Here is an 18,959-nt window from a genome sequence, read left to right on the forward strand (position 1 = left end):
AATTGAACGTATGCAAACTAGCGGAATAGATGATCCTGAAAAATATATTCAGTTGTTATTTGAATTTGTAAAGGATCACGTTTTAAATGGTGCCGATGATGATATGTATATTGGTATAACAATAGAAAGTTCTGCTTCTACGATTAATAAACCAATATACATTTCGTGGCGTCAAAAGTCGGATTTAAGCTCCGACATTCTATTTCGTAAAATTGAAAATGTTTTAAATAGTAATGAAAATTATTTATTAGGTGATAAAGTAAATTTCAAAATTCATATTGTTGATTCACGTAAAGGTAGGGGACGAACAAGGGTTCATCAAAATTTGTTGATCTTGTAACACACCTGGAACAATGTACTATTCCTGTAGAAAAGGATGTTTATTGTCTTCCCAAGAGTATTATTCTTGGAATGGGTAAGGCTGATCATCGTTATAACTACGTATAGGAATTGAAAAATCATTCTGAACGATTGATGAAACAAGCAAAGCAATTGTGTGTCAATGCTAAAGTTGACATTGAAATCCGTAATGGGTGTACTATTGATGATGTAAAAAAGTTTCAAAATAAGTTAGCGCCTCATTATCAAATTGTTGTTTACGAAAAGAGTGGATTCACTCGAAACTATAATGTAATTTATCCTGGAATACATGCATCAAAGAAAATTTTGATTTTGTACAGTGAAGGACACTACGAATTAATTACCAACATTACAACACTATTAAACAAACGGAAATATTGTCAGTATTGTTTGAAAGGTTATTATCATACACAAAATCATAAGTGTAACTTCAAATGTCCAATGTGCGAAAAGTATCATAATGTTTGTAATAATGATAATAATATTAAAGTTGAATGCCTTGATTGTCATAGACTGTTTTCTTCAGAAGAATGTTTTGCTAATCATAAAGCGATAAATGTTTGCGGAAAAAGTTTATGCGAAACAAAGAAAATTTGTGTCCGTTGTGGTACTATGAATGACATGCGTTCACGCAAGTCTGAACATGAATGTGGTGAACGTTATTGTAAAACATGTTACACATATGTAAGCGATGACCATATTTGTTTTATTCAAACGGCTATAGTGCAACATGTAGATACCTTTTTGTACATTATCTTTGATGTAGAAACAATGTTGCTTCCTAAAAATGAACAGGGAGAACAAGAACATCATGTAAATTTTGTAAATTGTATTCATGCTTGTTACAAGTGTAAGGACATGAAACTTGATGATACATGCTTTGTATGCGGTGATAAAAATGGGTTCCGTTCGTTTGATTTTCACAACATTGAAGAATTTGTTAATCATGTATTAATAACTCGACCAATGTTTAAAAAAATCATTGTGCTTTCCAATAATGGCAGTAATTATGATATGCAATTCTGTGCTAAAACTTTGATCATAAACCATCATTTTACACCTGAAGTAATAATGTCAGGGCAAAAAATTATTGAAATGCGTTTAGGACAAAAGATTTACTTCCGTGACACATATTTGTATATGGGAGTTAAATTATCTAAATTACCTAAGACGTTAGGTCTTTCTGCAAATTTACAAAAGGGAGATTTTCCGTACTTGTTTAATACATTAGAAAACCAAAATTACATAGGCAAAATTCCTGATCTAAAATATTTTGACCCTGATTCAAGGAGCACTGAAGATCGAGAGCAACTTATCATATGGCACAAAGAACGTGTTCCAAGTAATGAGGAGTATAATCTCCAAAAGGAAATGATTGAATATTGTCGGAATGATGTTAAAATTTTAGCAGAGGCTGTCATTAAATTTTCAAACTTAATTGAAGACAAAACAAATGGTATCCAATGTTTTATCGTCGCGTCAACTATTGCTAGTTTAGCAATACTAACATATCGTACCTTATATTTACCCAAAGAAATTATTCCAATTATTCCGCCTTATGGGTTTGACCATCGTGATCGTCAAAGTCTAAAGGCAATGTACTGGCTGCGATACTTAGAACGTACTACTGGTAATAAAATTCTTCATTCTGGAAATGGTTTGGAAAAACGATTTGGGAGGTATAAGGTTGATGGATTTGAAACTAAAACAAATACAGTTTACGAATTTCATGGATGTTACTATCACGGGTGTTTAAACTGTTATCCTACACTACGACACGTGTCCCTAGATTCTACTTCTAAGCAATGTACATCACTACAAGATCGGTATGAAAACACCACTACAAAAATAGCATTTCTTAAAAAATTAAATCTTAATGTCATTGAAATGTGGGAATGTGAATGGGACCACATGGTAAAAAATGATAAAAAATTACAACAGTTTATTCAAACACAGTGTCATGATCTTGTTGATCATTTGGTACCTAAAGATAGTTTTCATGGTGGAATGTTTTAATGCGTTGTACGAATGTGCCAGCGAAGAGTTTGTGGCATATTATGATATTACCAGTTTTTACCCCTGGGTGATGGCACGTAAGCCATTGCCTATAGGTAAACTTATAATATACAAGGGGTCTGACTTTCCACAAGTGCAAAGTATTCATGGATTAGTTAAATGTACCTACGAAAGACTTATATTTTCCAATTTTACCATATACATGTAATGAACCCCTTTTGTTTGGGTTATGGAACAAAGTGACAACAAGTGCATGCATAATGATACTGAACGTGTTCTTACTGGTACATACTGTACTCCTGAACTTCATGTAGCTTTAGATCTCGGATACAAAATTCTACAAATTATCGAAATTTGGGAATTCAAATTATCTGGATCAGAAGATAATCTGTTTAAAGATTATGTCAATTCCTTCTTAAAAATGAAACAGGAGTCTTCAGGATTTCCTAGCTGGTGCAAAAGTAAACAAGATCAAGAGAAATATATTGCAGACTATTATCAACATGAATGCATTCAGTTAACGGAAAATAACATTCAATCAAATCCTGGTCTAAGATATATTTCCAAAACATTTCTCAATTCGTTGTATGGAAAATGGGGACAGCGAACAGATTTATCTCAATCTGTAATTGTAGATACTCCAGAAAAATTTTTAAGTTATCTATGGGCACCACAATATGAGGTACAAACTGTATTGCCTATTGGAGAGCAGCATCTCATTCTATCATAAAAAACAATGAGAACAAAAACAAACCATGGAAATTTTCCAATGTTGTCCTTGCAGCCTTCATCACCTCTTGGGCGCGTCTAAAACTTTACGAGTTACTAACAGCTATAGATCCTGAGCGTGTATTGTACTGCGACACTGATAGTATTATGTTTGTGCAGCAACGTAATGAAAAGCCTCCACTTTCTTTGGGTTCCTATTTAGGTCAGTTAACTAATGAAGTTCCTGATGGCTGGGAAATTGATGCCTTTATAGGCTTAGGGCCAAAAAATTATGCCTATAGAATGAAAGAAGTTCAAACAGGGAAAGTAGATTATGTATTTAAAATTAGAGGAATAACTTTAAATCATCGTACACGACAAGAAATTAACTTTGATCATTTTTATCAACTAGTTCGAGATAAAGCTGAGAAAAAACAGTTACACAATCCAGGAAGAATTGTACGTAAGCCTGGGTTTGTCATCGTATCCAAGTCTGAAACTAAAACACATCAGAAAGTTCAAAATAAAAGACGGCGATTAAATCATAACAGTATTACTGACTATAGAACATTGCCATATGGTTATCAAAGTATTAAGTGTGTGAAACGATTGGTATTCTGTATATATGTAAATAGTAGACTGTCTAAAGGTACTATAATGTCATAACATGGTCATAATATCATCAAATATGTCCATAAGTTTTCACAAGACCTATCAGTTGGTACTTCTACGTATATATAATGTAAATATGTCAATAAGTTATTAAGAATATTCTAAGTATAGTAAATATCTTATTCAAATATATCTATATATGTATATCAATATGCCAATATTGGAAAATACAATATTGTAGACTATATAAATACAATAAAGCGTTACAATTTATAATAATATGTTTTATTTCTCCAAACAAATATTCATATAATACGAAGTATCTGTATTCTATATAAGATAAAGGAAGAATACGTATGCTTCATATAAGGTTATTTATACGTATATATCATATTTTATGTTCCTACAATAAATTATCCCAAGTTGGAAACCATAATGATGGCATAATGTCTTCTACAAGGTGAACAAACATCTTAAAAATAAGTAAAGGTAGCAATATAAGACATTAGAATACTGTAGTGAAAAGATATCTATATGTAAACGGGTTATAACACAGTGATATCCTTTGTGCTTCAAATACCACTAGGTCATGTCTAAAAAGCATCTACGTACGTAAAATCCAAAATATATATCATTAGAATACTCTAGTGAAAACATGTGTATATGTAAATGCCTTATATCATAGTGATATCCTTTGTGGTTAAAATATCAGTACAACATGTCTAACAAGTATCTGCGTACGTAAAAAATCACAATATATACATTCTAACATGGTATTCAAGGTAATCTAAAACACTTATATACATACGGATTCAGAATATAAGCCTACAATATAATCAGTTCATGTGTTTGCATTCACATAGCATATCACCACAACAACATATACAACTCTACAATACGATAAAATAAGGCTACAATCCAATATTAATACAATAGAAACACTTTAGGTGTTTGCATCCAGCCTAGTATAGCCCCTAAAGCTACGCAACCAACAACACATGTTTAAAACACTTACATGCAAACGAAAGATAATATGTCTACATTATGATACATATATTCCTATCCTGATATCAAAACCAATATACATACATACATACATGTACCCACTTACAAACTAATCACATATACATGCAATTTGTCATTCGTCTAAGCTTCGTACACCATTAGACCCATACAGTATCCAAAAGATGATATTCTATGTTAAAATCACATATCAGCTACACATACATGTACCCACTTACAAAATATTCATATATACATGCAATTTCTTATTCGTCTAAGCTTCGTACACCATTAGACCCATACAGTATCCAAAAGATGATATTCTATGTTAAAATCACATATCAGCTACACATACATGTACCCACTTACAAAATATTCATATATACATGCAATTTCTTATTCGTCTAAGCTTCGTACACCATTAGACCCATACAGTATCCAAAAGATGATATTCTATGCTAAAATCCCCTATCAGCTACTGAAAATACAATATCAATACAAAAAATACCCTCTCATTAATATTCATTACCATCTCATTAATATTCATTATCATTTCATTAATATTCATAAATAATTAATTCAATAATCTAGTTTTTAAAAGGATAAAATCATTTATGCGGAAATACCTTTTCAAAAAATCTTGTTTGAAGACTTCTTCCAAAAAGCACAAAAGTGAAAGTTCCCTTACGTACACAATTCATTCAGTCTTTTTCCTCTTTGGAACTCAGGTAGGAAGGGCCACCCTTTCTCTCCCCTCTACGTATGTGGCAAGGTCTTAACAAAATGCGTAACAAGTTTAACGCTAATTTAAACTGGTCCTTTGCTCAAAAGGAGACTACAGTTCCCTCATGCAATCCTACGTGCGGTCTCTCAGTATGGGGAGCAATACATTAACTTTTAAAAGTAACATGTCGCATTTAACTATCTCTTTCTTAAAATTTTTGTCCTCAAAATAATGAGCGGTATCTTTCCCTAGGTTGCAAGTCACAATCACAATAAAACAACGTCTTTTACTCAAAAAAACGACATTAGAGTTCGCCCCCTCCATCACCCTGGAACACACACATACAAACAGGTGTCTATGTTTCTTTCTTTAGTAGGCATCAAAGGGCTCTTTCCCTCCTACGCCTTCCATCTTAAACAGTCAATGTCTTTTAACATTTGTTCTTTATCGACATTTTCCCATGTTTCTAAATACATAAAACTAAGTTATTTGACATGCCTCTCTGGCTTCCAACAGTTAAAGTATTATCCGACATCTATATCTCACGTTTAAGTAACAATATATTCTTTCTTTAATTGACAGAAGGTTCAAATTATAACAGTGTTACAGAAAGCTTGTCAATTTCAAATTCTAACCTTTTCTTTTATGTTTCCCATGTTTCTAAAAGTCATTTCACATGTTTTTTCTCACCTCCCATGGTTAAAGTATTCTCCGAGATCTATATGTCACTTTCAACTGACAGTTTCTTATTTCTTTAATTGACAGAATGATGAAATTACGTGACAGCTCCATAAGAGCTTCTCTTACGTTTACAAAAGCTTCTTATTCATTAAACAAAGGTATCACGTAGCTTAGGAATGTTTACATATAGGACTATCCCTACTTTTTTATCCTTTGTTTTCCGTCTTTCTCCTTTAGTTACGTCACCTTACAACATCCCATTTTTTTATTATATGTGCCTTCTTTCTTTAGAATTAGTTTCTTGAATACCAAGACCAACTGCGTTCAAGATTAACGAAAAAGACTTGTGTGGACATGTTCTGAAGTTCCTTTAGGTATTTTCAGCATTTGAAGGAGGAATAAGCAAGGAAGAAACAAGTTTCTTAAAGGCTTGGGGAAAAACGGTAAGTAATCAGCATAAATTGTATAAATTAATATAAAATTGTATTAAAATATATGATAAAACATTCAAGAGGAAATTTACACCCATTTTCGTGAGAAGTTTGCACTGTTGACCAATTGTTGTGAGAATGAAGGAAATTTGTATCAATTTTCGTAAGAAATAAGGCGAAATTATACCAATTCTTGTGAGAAATTTGCACTTTTCTCAATTCTCGTGAAAAAAGGGCACTATACTACTCAACTTTAATAGAAAGAGAAATTGAAGAATTGTTTTATACTTATGCCAAATCGCATATAATTGGTATATGTACCCAGGAGATGTTTTACGAATTATATTATGATTTGATTGAAGAAAGGGATGACATTTTTAACTGAAGTGATTGATATTTTAGAATGAAAGACAGAAAACATGTGTGAACTGATCTACAGATATAAAGTGAACTTTGTGTTTGTGTTTGTGTAAATAGTGTAAAGACACACAAAAAGTGAAACAACGAATTATACTTTAAACTTTTGACTATGTATGTATGCACATTATGTATTTCAAAAATAATTTTTGTGTATCATGTAGTGAAGAACATATTAGTGAAGTTTATATTTTAAAAACTATAAGTGCATACTTGCGCTTTAATAATATTTCTGTGAACAATGCTTGCTACATCTTGAACATCAATGTATATTTCATCATGATATTGGAACTTTTGCTGTAGAATATTTATGCAACAACATAAGTGTTATTGATTTATTTGAACTGTTTGAAGAACAGCATAGTGAAATTTGAAGTATAAACTTTATACGCAAAGCGCGTGAACACTGAATTTGTTGGACAAATTATACCGTTTTTCTTAGAACGTATACATAAAATTTCACCATGTGTTAATGAATACATTATTGACATAGAAGCTTTTAAGCTTGAATACAAAAATAAGTTATTGCAAAATTTAAATTTAATCACACTCTATGAGTGTTTTGTTAAGAGAAAAATAAGCAGAGCTTGCACAAAAATTAGCAAGTTATTTAGAACTTTAAATTTTTATATTTTCACAATCAAAGATTGTTCAGAGCTCCCGCAGGAAGAGAGCAAATAAAAAATTAACAAGGAGTTTGTGTAACAAACGAATTATTTACAAGTTCACAGCTTAGCTGCGCTTACGATTTTGCACATCAATTTAAATATGATCACACTCTATGAGTGTTCTGTTAAAAATTATTTATAACTTCACAACAATTTTAATATGTTGACATTCAACAATGTTAACAAAAATAAGTTGAGCTTCTAATGAAGCGAACGATTAAAATAATTGCAACTATGTTACTTTCAGTTTTTTATCGGAATTATTTCTAAGTTCACAGCAATTTTAATATAATCACATTTTAGTATTTTCAAAACATAGTTTCTCTTTATGAACTTTTTGAAAGCAAATTATTTACAAGTTCACAATTTTTAGTATTTTCGGACCATCTTTGGTATGCTCACACGAAGTGTTCGAGTAATTTATTACCAGAGGTTAAATAAATAAGAAGTTTGAACCGCAATTTAAATACGATCACACTCTATGAGTGTTATATTAAAAAAAGATAAGCACCTAAAATTGTTTCAAGTGTTACAAACTTTAATACGACATTTACAAATTACGTCATATTATGTAATATTACTGTTACTAATTTAAAATATGTTAAAGCACGTGCGTACGAGACTACAAACTAATTGCTTTTGGGTACGAAATTACAAAACTAAATGCGTTTGGGTACGAGACTACAAAACTAAATGACTTTGGGTACGAGATTAAATTTCACGCAACAAACTGTGTTACATCCTATACAACTAGTAGTGTTATACTTAGTGTTGATATAATTATTTTCGTTATAAAATTACAATTAATGCAAAGTACACGTATACCTTTACCAATCTTTAAAGTTACATTTACCAACATGTACAGGAATTGTGTATAAACTCTTATGTTCATCTTCGGTTAAGTTGGTAAAACTTTGGTAATGTTCGTAAAACTTCGAGAAAGTTAGGTAATCTTCGTGTTAACTTGTTCAAATTTCCAATTATTGGTGTTTATAATAAGATAACACAATATTTTAAAAATAACTTTTACTAGGTTAATTGTAAATATTTCAAAGTTATACAATCCAAATAATATTATTATATGTCATATACAAATATTATAAACCTTATTACATATAGTGCATATCATTATTGCAAAGAAAACACATTAAAATCCAATATAGCGACCGCCATGTTTGTTTCTTGAAACAACGTTATCTGTGCACACAACATTGTCATTAGTGTGTATAAGACTGTGCGTGTGTGTACATGTACCATAGCAAGATACCGAGTGTTGTTTTTTTATAACCGGCAATACCCCGCGCAGTTTTCCGGCGGTAATATTTTACGCGTCCCGCGTCGCGAAAACCTTTTTCCGGGCGCAAATACCACGCGGCGCGCACCGGTCGCGGTAAAAAGGCGCAAAAATGGTTTTTATTTTAATAATATCATTCATTTTATCTATTCATATAAAAATATATAATTTAATAAGCATATTTCCAAAGTTTCAAAAAAATCGACGACATATTGTTTATGTAAATTCATCAAATTTTTATTTTCAATTTACAATGTTCTAACCTGTATCGTAGTGTTCGTTAGGTCGTAAGCTTCAAGAAAATATCTTTTTTTACATTCTACGACCAATAGTTTGCCATAAAAAGACAAAAATAAAAAATACTTTTTGATCAGCCCTCGTAATAAATCGAAAAAACAAAAAATATTCAAGTTTATCATGTAGGGTGTCTTTCTATATAGTTTTTGACCTGACAAATCGATTTCTGTAGTCCATTGTGTCCTACGATCAATCGTTTACGAGATATGATCATTTAAAGTTATTATACGGAAAAATCTTACTTTTTTATCAGCGCCATCTATATAGTAACAAATGTCAGTACTAAACAGGCTTTTGTGCGCTTAACATCAAAATTTACCGGCTTAGTGTTATTTGTAAAAACGGCAATGCCTCATACGTTTACCGGCAAAAATATTTTGTCGCTTCCCGTGTTCTTTTCCCGCCATATTTTAGTTGTTCCTATACAGTTCCCGTATGTGCTTCAAACATAAAAGAAGACATTTTGTTTTAGGTAAGTAACAATGTTTTAAAATTTGTATAATTTGCATGTGCTTTGCAATACAGTATAATGTAGCTTTACATAGGCAAATATCATACTCAAAACCTAATTTTTTCCCCTTTCAAATGGCTAAAAATATCTTTAAAGTAACGATACATCGCTAAAAAATCACTCAAAAGCATTTACATATTCACTTACAATCTAAATTTATTCTCAATAAGCCGCCCGCATAATCATATTCTGCATACGCCACTGTTCACAACAAACAAATTATTCCTTTTCGTTAATTCAACTCAATCATTTGCTATACATTTTTTTAAAAAATATATATCTTAGTTTGCGAAAAACTTGTGGTTTTGCTCTTCAAAAAACAAGTTTTCTTCCTTCATTTGGAATGTCTTAAATTCCATCTTATTCACCTAGCAATAAAAATCGCCCCAAGCGTAGGTAATAACCAGCCCATTGACGCTTTTTTCCTCACCTCTCTCACACACCAACGCATTTATGCGTGTTTCGAGCATTCTCTCTCTCTCTCTCTCTCTCTCACACACACACACACACCAACGCGTTTATACATCCTTGCGGGCATTCTCACACACACACAGCAATACAAAAATACATTCTCTTTCCCCGTCTCTCTCTCCATCCCGCTCTTTCCTTCAAACTAGCAACAGAAATATACCCAACCCCGCCCCCCGCTCCTAGTGTAATCTGCACGCAAACCAAACTTTTTTCTTTTTTCCCTCTCTCTCTCTCGTTCCTCCTATCTGTTGCCTTTCATACTTGTTTGCAATGCTAGTTAACCTGTTTGTCCCCTATTCGCTTCTCGGTGTTTCAAATTGTATCTAAACCATTTTTTTCAACATTCATAGCATTCATTGACACATTTTAAACGGCATCTTTTACACATAAGAAACAAGTGTTTATATATTTTCTCTCGAGCGTTCTTTCTGTTGTAACTCACACACAAATCCTATAGAACTCTTCAGGAAATACACAGCATTTCCGCTTCCTCTATTTCAATCTTAAATTTGCCGTAAGGAAATCCCAATGTCTTTTTTTCGCGCATAACTACGCTTACAAAAGCTTTTCATTGAGTTTTATTCTTACCTAACTTTATCCATGTTCTACTTTCTATGACATTCATTTTAATATTGCCCATTTATGTTCGTTTATGTGATGAGTTTCACTACTGAAAAATGTTCATAGTATTTTCTTTTTTAAATACATTACATATTGAGTGGAGTCTTGTACAGTTAATGATTTTTGGTTTAAATATATATATATATATATATATATATATATATATATGTTTATCTAATAATAGAGTACCCTTAGATAATATACTTGGTAACGTTCATTCAATTAAAATTTGTATACAAAACCAATAATATAAAAATATTTTTTCAGTTTCTTTTTATGAGATATTTTTGAAATCAATCCATTAAAATACAACAATCAAGAAAATATGGAAATAATCCCTAAATTGTGGGACATAAAACCTATTCAAAAAATCCCATGGAAATCATGAGTTATCTAACACAAATTTAAAGGCTTACAGCCTTACATTTTTTACTTTCCCCCAAAATTTTCATGGAACATAAATCAAAGAAACCCTATAGCCAAACAAATAATCATTTTAAGTAAATATTGCACTTAGAAAGAAGTTGGTCTCAATCTTCACTGCTCCTTTAATCAGAATCAAAATACTTTAGCAATACTCATATTATAAAGCTTCAAGAGTGTTTTTTAAGGGGACAAATAACCCGTATATATTGACAAACAAACTTATTTTAAAAACGGGTAGCAAAGACGATGTGGGTTTTATTCATCTTTCTTTTTGTTAATAATATTATTTTGATTGTAAATAGTTTACGAAATTTTTTTTCTTCATATGAGTATAAAAGGAAAAAAGTAGAAGGAAAGCAAGGGATAGAAAGAATAAGATAAGCATAATTTTAAAAACAAATGAGTCAAAATCAAAGCGTAAAAAATTATTTTCCAGGTCTGTCAAATGTGTAATAATAATAATAATAATAATAATAATAATAATAATAATAATAATAATAATAATAATAATAATAATAATAATAATGAATATTTAGATAGCTGAATGCTTAGTTGGATTCCAGTTCGCATTACCTAAAATTTGTCTTTTATTCGTACATTTTCTAATTTAATCAAGTTCAGAAACCATATTTAACCATCAACTGGAAATTATATTTTCAGCACTCTTCTTCTTATAAGGTTTCTAGACTTTTTTCCTGTAATTTTAGCAAAGAAAAATTCTTAAATTCCTATGAAACTAATATACTTCGCTGGGTCTTAAATAAAAAAATATACAATACCTTACTCCACTGCATTTGTTCGTTCCAGTCTTTCTACAATCCAACGGAAAACTGAAAAAGAAAACCATAAAAAATGTGGTCGCTATAAAGCTTTCCAACCAACCAACCTTAAAACTTCATTTTTTCACAGTTCAAATTACCTAAAGTAAAACATCGGAATTAATAAAACACACAAATTATAATTCCTAATCTAATTTTCTTTTTTTTCTTTTTCTTTTTTCATATTTACATTTTTTTACATTTAATTGTCTTCCATATTTACATTTTCATATTTACTTACTATTTTATCAAATGTTTGTATTACTCTGCAGCAGGGTGCGAAACCATTTGAAAATGGTGGGGGGGAAGAAGTTCAGCGATCCACATTAATGCTTCGTGAGGCCTGCAAAAGGTTGAAATTTTAATGGATTGTTATTATTATTATTATTACTACTATAATAATAATAAATGTTTCAACTAGTCGACATTGTTATTTAAAAGTACTTTAATGTTATTTATTCCATTTAACCAAAATTGATAACTTATCTAATGCACTTAATATACATTTCGGTGCGTATGGTCCAAGACTAGACTTTCGTGGGAGCACAGTACCCTTGTGTCTACCATCATATTGAAGACTGCATTTACGAAAATAGCGGTAGAGATCTATAAGTCAGAAATAATAGTCCCTGAGAACCGATGTCCTAACCAAGCATTAGAACTACTAACTTGAAGCGCTTTACCTGGCCAGCCATAGATCCCCATAAGCTATAAAGTCAGAGCATAGTTTTTATTATTTATGAAATTCCCGTTTCTTCGAAGAGTATTTAGTATTTCAGTTTGGTCGCTCAGATATCCGGTCATTTATGTAAGTCTAAATAATACTATGTATTTATATTGTATTATTAGCAAGAATATATTATTATAAATAACAGATATGATTTCAATACAAATACTTGATAGGCAACAAAAAGCCGTGTTGCCTCAGTGGTAGAGCGCTCACCTCAGGTGCGTGGGATCCTAGCTCGCACCAAATTCTGCTTGTGGTATACAAACAATTGTGTGTGGGTGGGTCTCGGGATCCTCCCGCTTCCTTCCACTATTTTAATCCACCATTATAATTCATCTCATGACCGTCTTCCTTAGCCTTACTGAATATTCGTAGGATGTTAAACCTTAGAAAATGAAAGCACAAATACAATAATACGATTGATTTGCTGATTTAAATTTAGTGTCTCTTTTCAGCAGCGATGCTATGAGATGTGGCCTTACAGTTTAAGGTAATGCCGACAATTCAAGTTTATGATAAACAAATACCGTACTCATGTGTTTTATCGGGGTTTTCCCGTTTCCTCCCACTTCATTCCACCATTTCACTCATCTCTCATTATCACCATCTCCTTTAGCCTAACAGGCATACGCAGCAAAGGTGTGCGCCCTAGCTACTAGGTCAGTGTAAAAAGGCATCTAAGTACTCTCATCTTGCATTTTCTTGTCTCCTTAACACTATACAATAACAGCGTGAGCGTGGGTTTTCTCGCGGTTCTTCCGTTTCCTCCCACTTTCTTCATTCCACCATTTCATTCATTACTCATCATCACCATCTCCTTTAGCCTAGCCGGTATAACCGTGGAACGTAAACTCAAAAATTTCATTTTCAATATTCTAACTATAAAAATATAAGTTTGTAATCATCAGTATTATACCCATATTAATCACTAAGTCCACGTCTCATATAGCTTCGCTGTTCAAAACAATGCTAAACTAACATCAAGTCAACTCAAAATCCATTCAATTCATATCGTGTTCGTTCCAATTCTCAAAGTACTTATGTTTCGTCCCAACAATATTATTCAATTTATGACATCACTAGTAAAATATTTATCTTTAATGTTTCACACATCCATGGTTTAATCCTCAGCTCGCACCATATATATTTTCTCACATTTTAATCTATTTTTTCTCAACTATAATATATTATCGAAGCAGTCTTATCTCTTCTCATCTTCATCTTTTCAACTATATGGCATAAAAATTCAAATAAATTAAAACTCCAAACAAATCCATAACCCCGAAATATCTATATTTTTTACTACAAATATTATTTTATTTTCCACGTAAGTTTCTCACACTCCTTTTCAAAACTACAAAAACCCATTCACGGCACTAACCTAACATCAACAATACTTTTTTCTTTTTTTCATTCTTTTCTTCTTCTCTTCAATCTCTCTCTTTTTTAAAGCAGTACAATAGCTATTCTTTAAAGTTAACAAGAATGTTTTCCACAAAAAGAGCTTTTTCTTTTTCCTAGTATCAGTGTAGGTACCATGCTAAATGCAACATTTATCTGTCTAACAAGTCAAAAAATATTTTTTTCTAAAAAGGGTTACAGATACAGGGGGTCGCAATTAACATGACCTTGTCTCCCCCGTCAACAATAAATGTCACATACGTTTTCTCAAATAACTTTCACAAACTCGCATCTACAAGCTAAATGGAACATTTATCTGTCTAACAAGTCAAAAGATCTTTGTTTTCTAAAAAAGGGTAAAAAATACAGGTGGACAAAACTAACATGACGATGTCTCCACCGTCAACAATAAATGTCACATACGTTTTCTCCTTTATTCTGTTCGCTATATAGCTTTCGCTTTCCATCGCAGTAATTTCCACATTTACCTCTAGGTGGCAAGGACCTTAACAAATGCTTAACAACTCACAACCCCCTATTAAAAAAAGTGGTCCTTTGCTCACAAAAGGACATTACAGTTCCCCCTGCAATCCTATGTGTGCTCCAACAGTATGTGGCAATGCAATAACTTTCACAAAGTGACATGTAACATTTAACCAGCTGTTTTCTTAAAATCTCTGTCCTTCAGAATAATGAGTGCTATTTCTTTTTTTCCCACATATTTTCGGTCTCCATAGGGTAGAAGTCACAACCCCCTATTAAAAAAAGAACATTACACTTCACCTCTCCAACAACCTGGACCACCCAAAAATACATCACAGCTGTCTATGTTCCTTTCTTTACTTGACCTCAAAGGATTTTCTCTCTCTTTTCACTCTCCTTAACACATCTTAGCTATCATTTAGCTGTCTTTTAACAATAATGTAATATCGACATTTCCCCTGTTTCTAAAAGTTTTTTGACATGTCTTTCTGACTTCCTACGGTTAGACTATTCTCACACACCTATATGTCACTTTCAAGTGACAGTATCTTCTTTCTATTAATGACAGAAAGCTCCAATTTATGTGACAGTAACAAGGAGCTTCTCTCTTTCGAATACAAAGGGTTTCTATTGTCTTTACCTCTCCCCGTTTTGGTTACATTTAGCACCAGGGCTACTGAGCTTAAGTCCGGAAGCCACCCTAAATACGCCAATATGTAGAGCGTTCATTTTGAGATTGAACCTTTTTCTCAAAATCACTGTTATTTATCAATAAAATCCTCTGAACTAAGGGTTCATACTTACTTGTGTGAGATATTTCCTCCTTGGCCAAAAAGTACACACTTTGAACCAACGTACGTAAAGCCTGTCGATGCACTTCTTTTTCGTTTTCTCTTTGCTGAATTATTTATGAGTGGATAGGAGTTTTAAGTCCTTATGAAGTCTATCATTATCCATTGAAACGGCTTTTGCATGTTTTTTTTTCTGAATGGGAATGTTTTTCTAATTTTCCAGTGTTTAATGTTGCCTTTCGAAAGTTAGTAAAAGAGTAATAAATACGCCACCTGTTTTCTGTAGAGCTTCTACATCATTCCTTAAGTGCTCTTCACAAAGTTAACAGAAAGCACCAGCTCGTACACGATCAAAATAGTTACTTTCCCACTTTCTTTGATATTTGCATTCCCGTTCAATGTCACACTTACTTGTAGATGGCTCCGACTCGATATCACCGCTCACTGATATCTTAGAAGATACAACTGGAATTGATTCTGCGCTGTCAACTTCACTGCGAATGTTTCCGCTTGTAAATTACGGGTTACATTCAACACATCGTCGTTTCTTTTAAAAAAGATAATAATGTCGGTTGTTTTGACATTTTAGGAAAGTGAAATGTCAACTGTTTCACACGCGTATTGAGTCTTCAAAATATGTACTACATCACCACATACACAGGTACGACTAATCAAACACTTACGCCATCTCCCAATTCAGTAATGGACTCGAATCATGCAATAATATGTGTAGATTTGCGATATATCTTTTCTTTCGTTACAATCAGTAGATAAGTCAGGTTCGCTGTAGGCTCGTCCCAAGCGTAGGTTGCTACTCGATAGATCCAAGGATCTTATAAAATAGAGGATATGCCCTTACAACAAAATCTTGAAGCCATACGTTACAGTTTCGCCACCCCTACTCTGCCCACTCCGCCCAATAGAATCGCAATGTTTTGAGCCAACAATCATCGCGGAAACGAAAGTAGCCAACAAGACGATGGCGAAAACGAGAATAGCCAATCAGACGTGTCGGTGCTCGGTTGTTTTTTGGCTTCGTTCATCTAATAGGATGAAAATACATATGGGCAGATCCTCTATAAGATCCTTGGATAGATCAGTCTTATTTTATTTTCAACATCTTTACGTTTTCTTTGTTTGTACAATATAATGATAGTATGCAGTGGCAGTTCTAGAAGGAAAAACTGGGGGGGGGGCAGCTCTCAATATCGAATATATATATATATATATATATATATATATATATATATATGTGTGTGTGTGTGTGTGTGTGTGTGTATGTATGTATATGCGGGTGGGTGTAATATAAAGTGTTTCTATTTTGATGCTGTCCTGCTGTCCATAATTTACATTCTTTTTCTTTCCTCTTTTGTTTCCCACCGAATCTTCGTTCCAATGTGTTTTTCCGTAAGCTCTTTTCAGACAATGACTGAACAAACACATTACTCATTTTTCTTAAATTGCTTATCAATTCCCCTCAGGTATATCTATGAAGGAAATACAAATATGTACGTTTAAAACATTTTTTAGTGTAAGAAAACAGTAATTAGTTGAAGCAAAAGTGTGAACATTTCAATATTCGAATAAACATTGGATATATATATTGTTTGCTGCAATACGTTTCAATGAAAATTCATAAAATAAAGTTTACATTCTAGGTAGTGCTATGTAATAATTATTGCACAAAATAAATTCAAATAAACCTAACATTATATTTTTACAAATGTGAAACATTTTTCTCAATTTAAAGTAGTAAACGCTATGTTATTTTTTACCACTGAATGACAATAAATTATTTTTTGATTTCCATTGTTTATAAGCAAGTTTTATCCTGATCGGAAGCTTAGAAGAAAGAAGTCCTGTTGAAAATATTAATTTTGTAATTACTCTAAAGTAGAGCCTAACAATGGAATATTACTTTGTTTGTTTTTTAGAAATAAAGTAAAAGCAAACATATTTATAACCAAAGAAATATGTATTTAAAAGGTTGATTCTATGGTTTCCAATATTCGCAAACTGATCCACTTTCCTGTCGTTAGCAAACACACTCTTAGCCAAATCCAGTTCCGATTTTAATTTGTTAATATCCTGAAAAAAGTCCTTGTACTTCTCCACGAAGATCTGAATGAAAGATGGATTAAGGAAGGAACCACTTCTAGGATTGCATGCGTCTATAGCATCACACACAAAATCACTTTCAGTAAATCTGCGCTTCAGTTCACTGGTCACATTATCAAGCACTTAAAACAAGACCCTTTTATATTCTTCAGCCAAAGGTGTAGATTGGTCTCTTCTTCACATTGGAAATCGATGCTGTGACTACATAATCATCCAATTTCTTTGATGTAGTTTGAATTCTGAAACTAGCATCAACTTGAAGATCAAAAGATCTGAATAGCTCCCATGTTTTCTTCCAAATGATAGAAAAATAATCATCATTACGTTTATCTTACAACGAACAAATCAGTCCATTAACTAATCGTTTTGCTCTGCCGAAGTCAACGTTTTTTTTTTTCTGTAATGTCAACGAAGTACCATTTGTAAGGGCCAAAATATCGTTAAGTATTTGTAGCACAAACATCACTTTAAAGTCTCAGAACTGTTTCGATAGTCCTTGCGCCTCTACAGCTTCTCTTTTGTTGAGTTTGAAAAATACTCAAGGCCTGTTTTAACTGATGCAAAGCGTTTTATGAAATACACGATGCCCTTGTATTTACATACGCAACGTGTGTCACTTAGAACTGGCACTTCTAGAAGTCGCTCTTCAGGATAAAGTTCATTCTGCACTTCAATAAATTGTTCGTGACGTAATGTGGACACCGACTGGAAAGAATAGATGGCTTCTAACAAGCCTTAAGTATATCACCAACCACATCAAGTCTTTTAGAAACGTCTACTAGCACTAAATTTAATCTATGTGCATAACAATGGACGTAAACACACGGATTTTTAACTTTCTGACGAAATACGTTCTGTACACCATTAGCACATCCTGACATTACCGATGCACCATCATAGGATTGGCCGATGCGTTTCTTTGGGTCTAAGCCTACAGTAGCAAGATGTTCCAAAGCTTTACTCGCGAGTGATTTTGCACTCAAATCTGATAGTTTTATGAAACCAATAAAGCGTTCTTCTATTTCATCATGTTTGACGTACTTAATGCAGACAGACATCTGTTCCGTTTTACTAATGTCTCTTGCTTCGTCTAGTATCAAGGAAAAAATACCGTTGCTGTACTTACAAACCTCTTCTGCAACATGCTTTGTAATTATTTTCGCAGTTATATCAAGATACTGATTTTGAGAATCCTTAGATGTGTATGTTGCATTTTTTGGCAAGTTCCTTACGTTGTTTCTAGCTGTATCACTCTCCAAAGTAACCAGATTTAGAATCTCCAAAAAATTTCCTTTATTTGAACACTCATAGCTCCTAGTCTCACGATGACCTCTAAGTCCAATGTCTTGCGGCGCACATACTATAGCTACTCGCGCCAT

At 32.6% G+C, this 18,959-nt stretch overlaps 1 protein-coding gene across 1 annotated transcript; it reads right to left on the minus strand.

Annotated features, from left to right (window-relative positions):
- Window positions 1-18,305: 18,305 nt before the first annotated feature.
- LOC145682937 (zinc finger MYM-type protein 1-like) lies at window positions 18,306-18,959 on the minus strand. Its single transcript, XM_081754299.1, has one exon. It carries the CDS (start codon window positions 18,957-18,959, stop codon window positions 18,306-18,308), a length of 654 nt encoding a protein of 217 aa, XP_081610425.1.

Source organism: Thermobia domestica, chromosome 1 (genome assembly GCF_964235325.1).
Source record: "Thermobia domestica chromosome 1, izTheDome1.hap1.1, whole genome shotgun sequence".
Taxonomy (NCBI): domain Eukaryota; kingdom Metazoa; phylum Arthropoda; class Insecta; order Zygentoma; family Lepismatidae; genus Thermobia; species Thermobia domestica.

Bases quoted from the DNA above. Each gene is read 5' to 3' on its own strand.
- LOC145682937 (XM_081754299.1), bottom strand. From the start codon at position 18,959: ATGGCGCGAGTAGCTATAGTATGTGCGCCGCAAGACATTGGACTTAGA.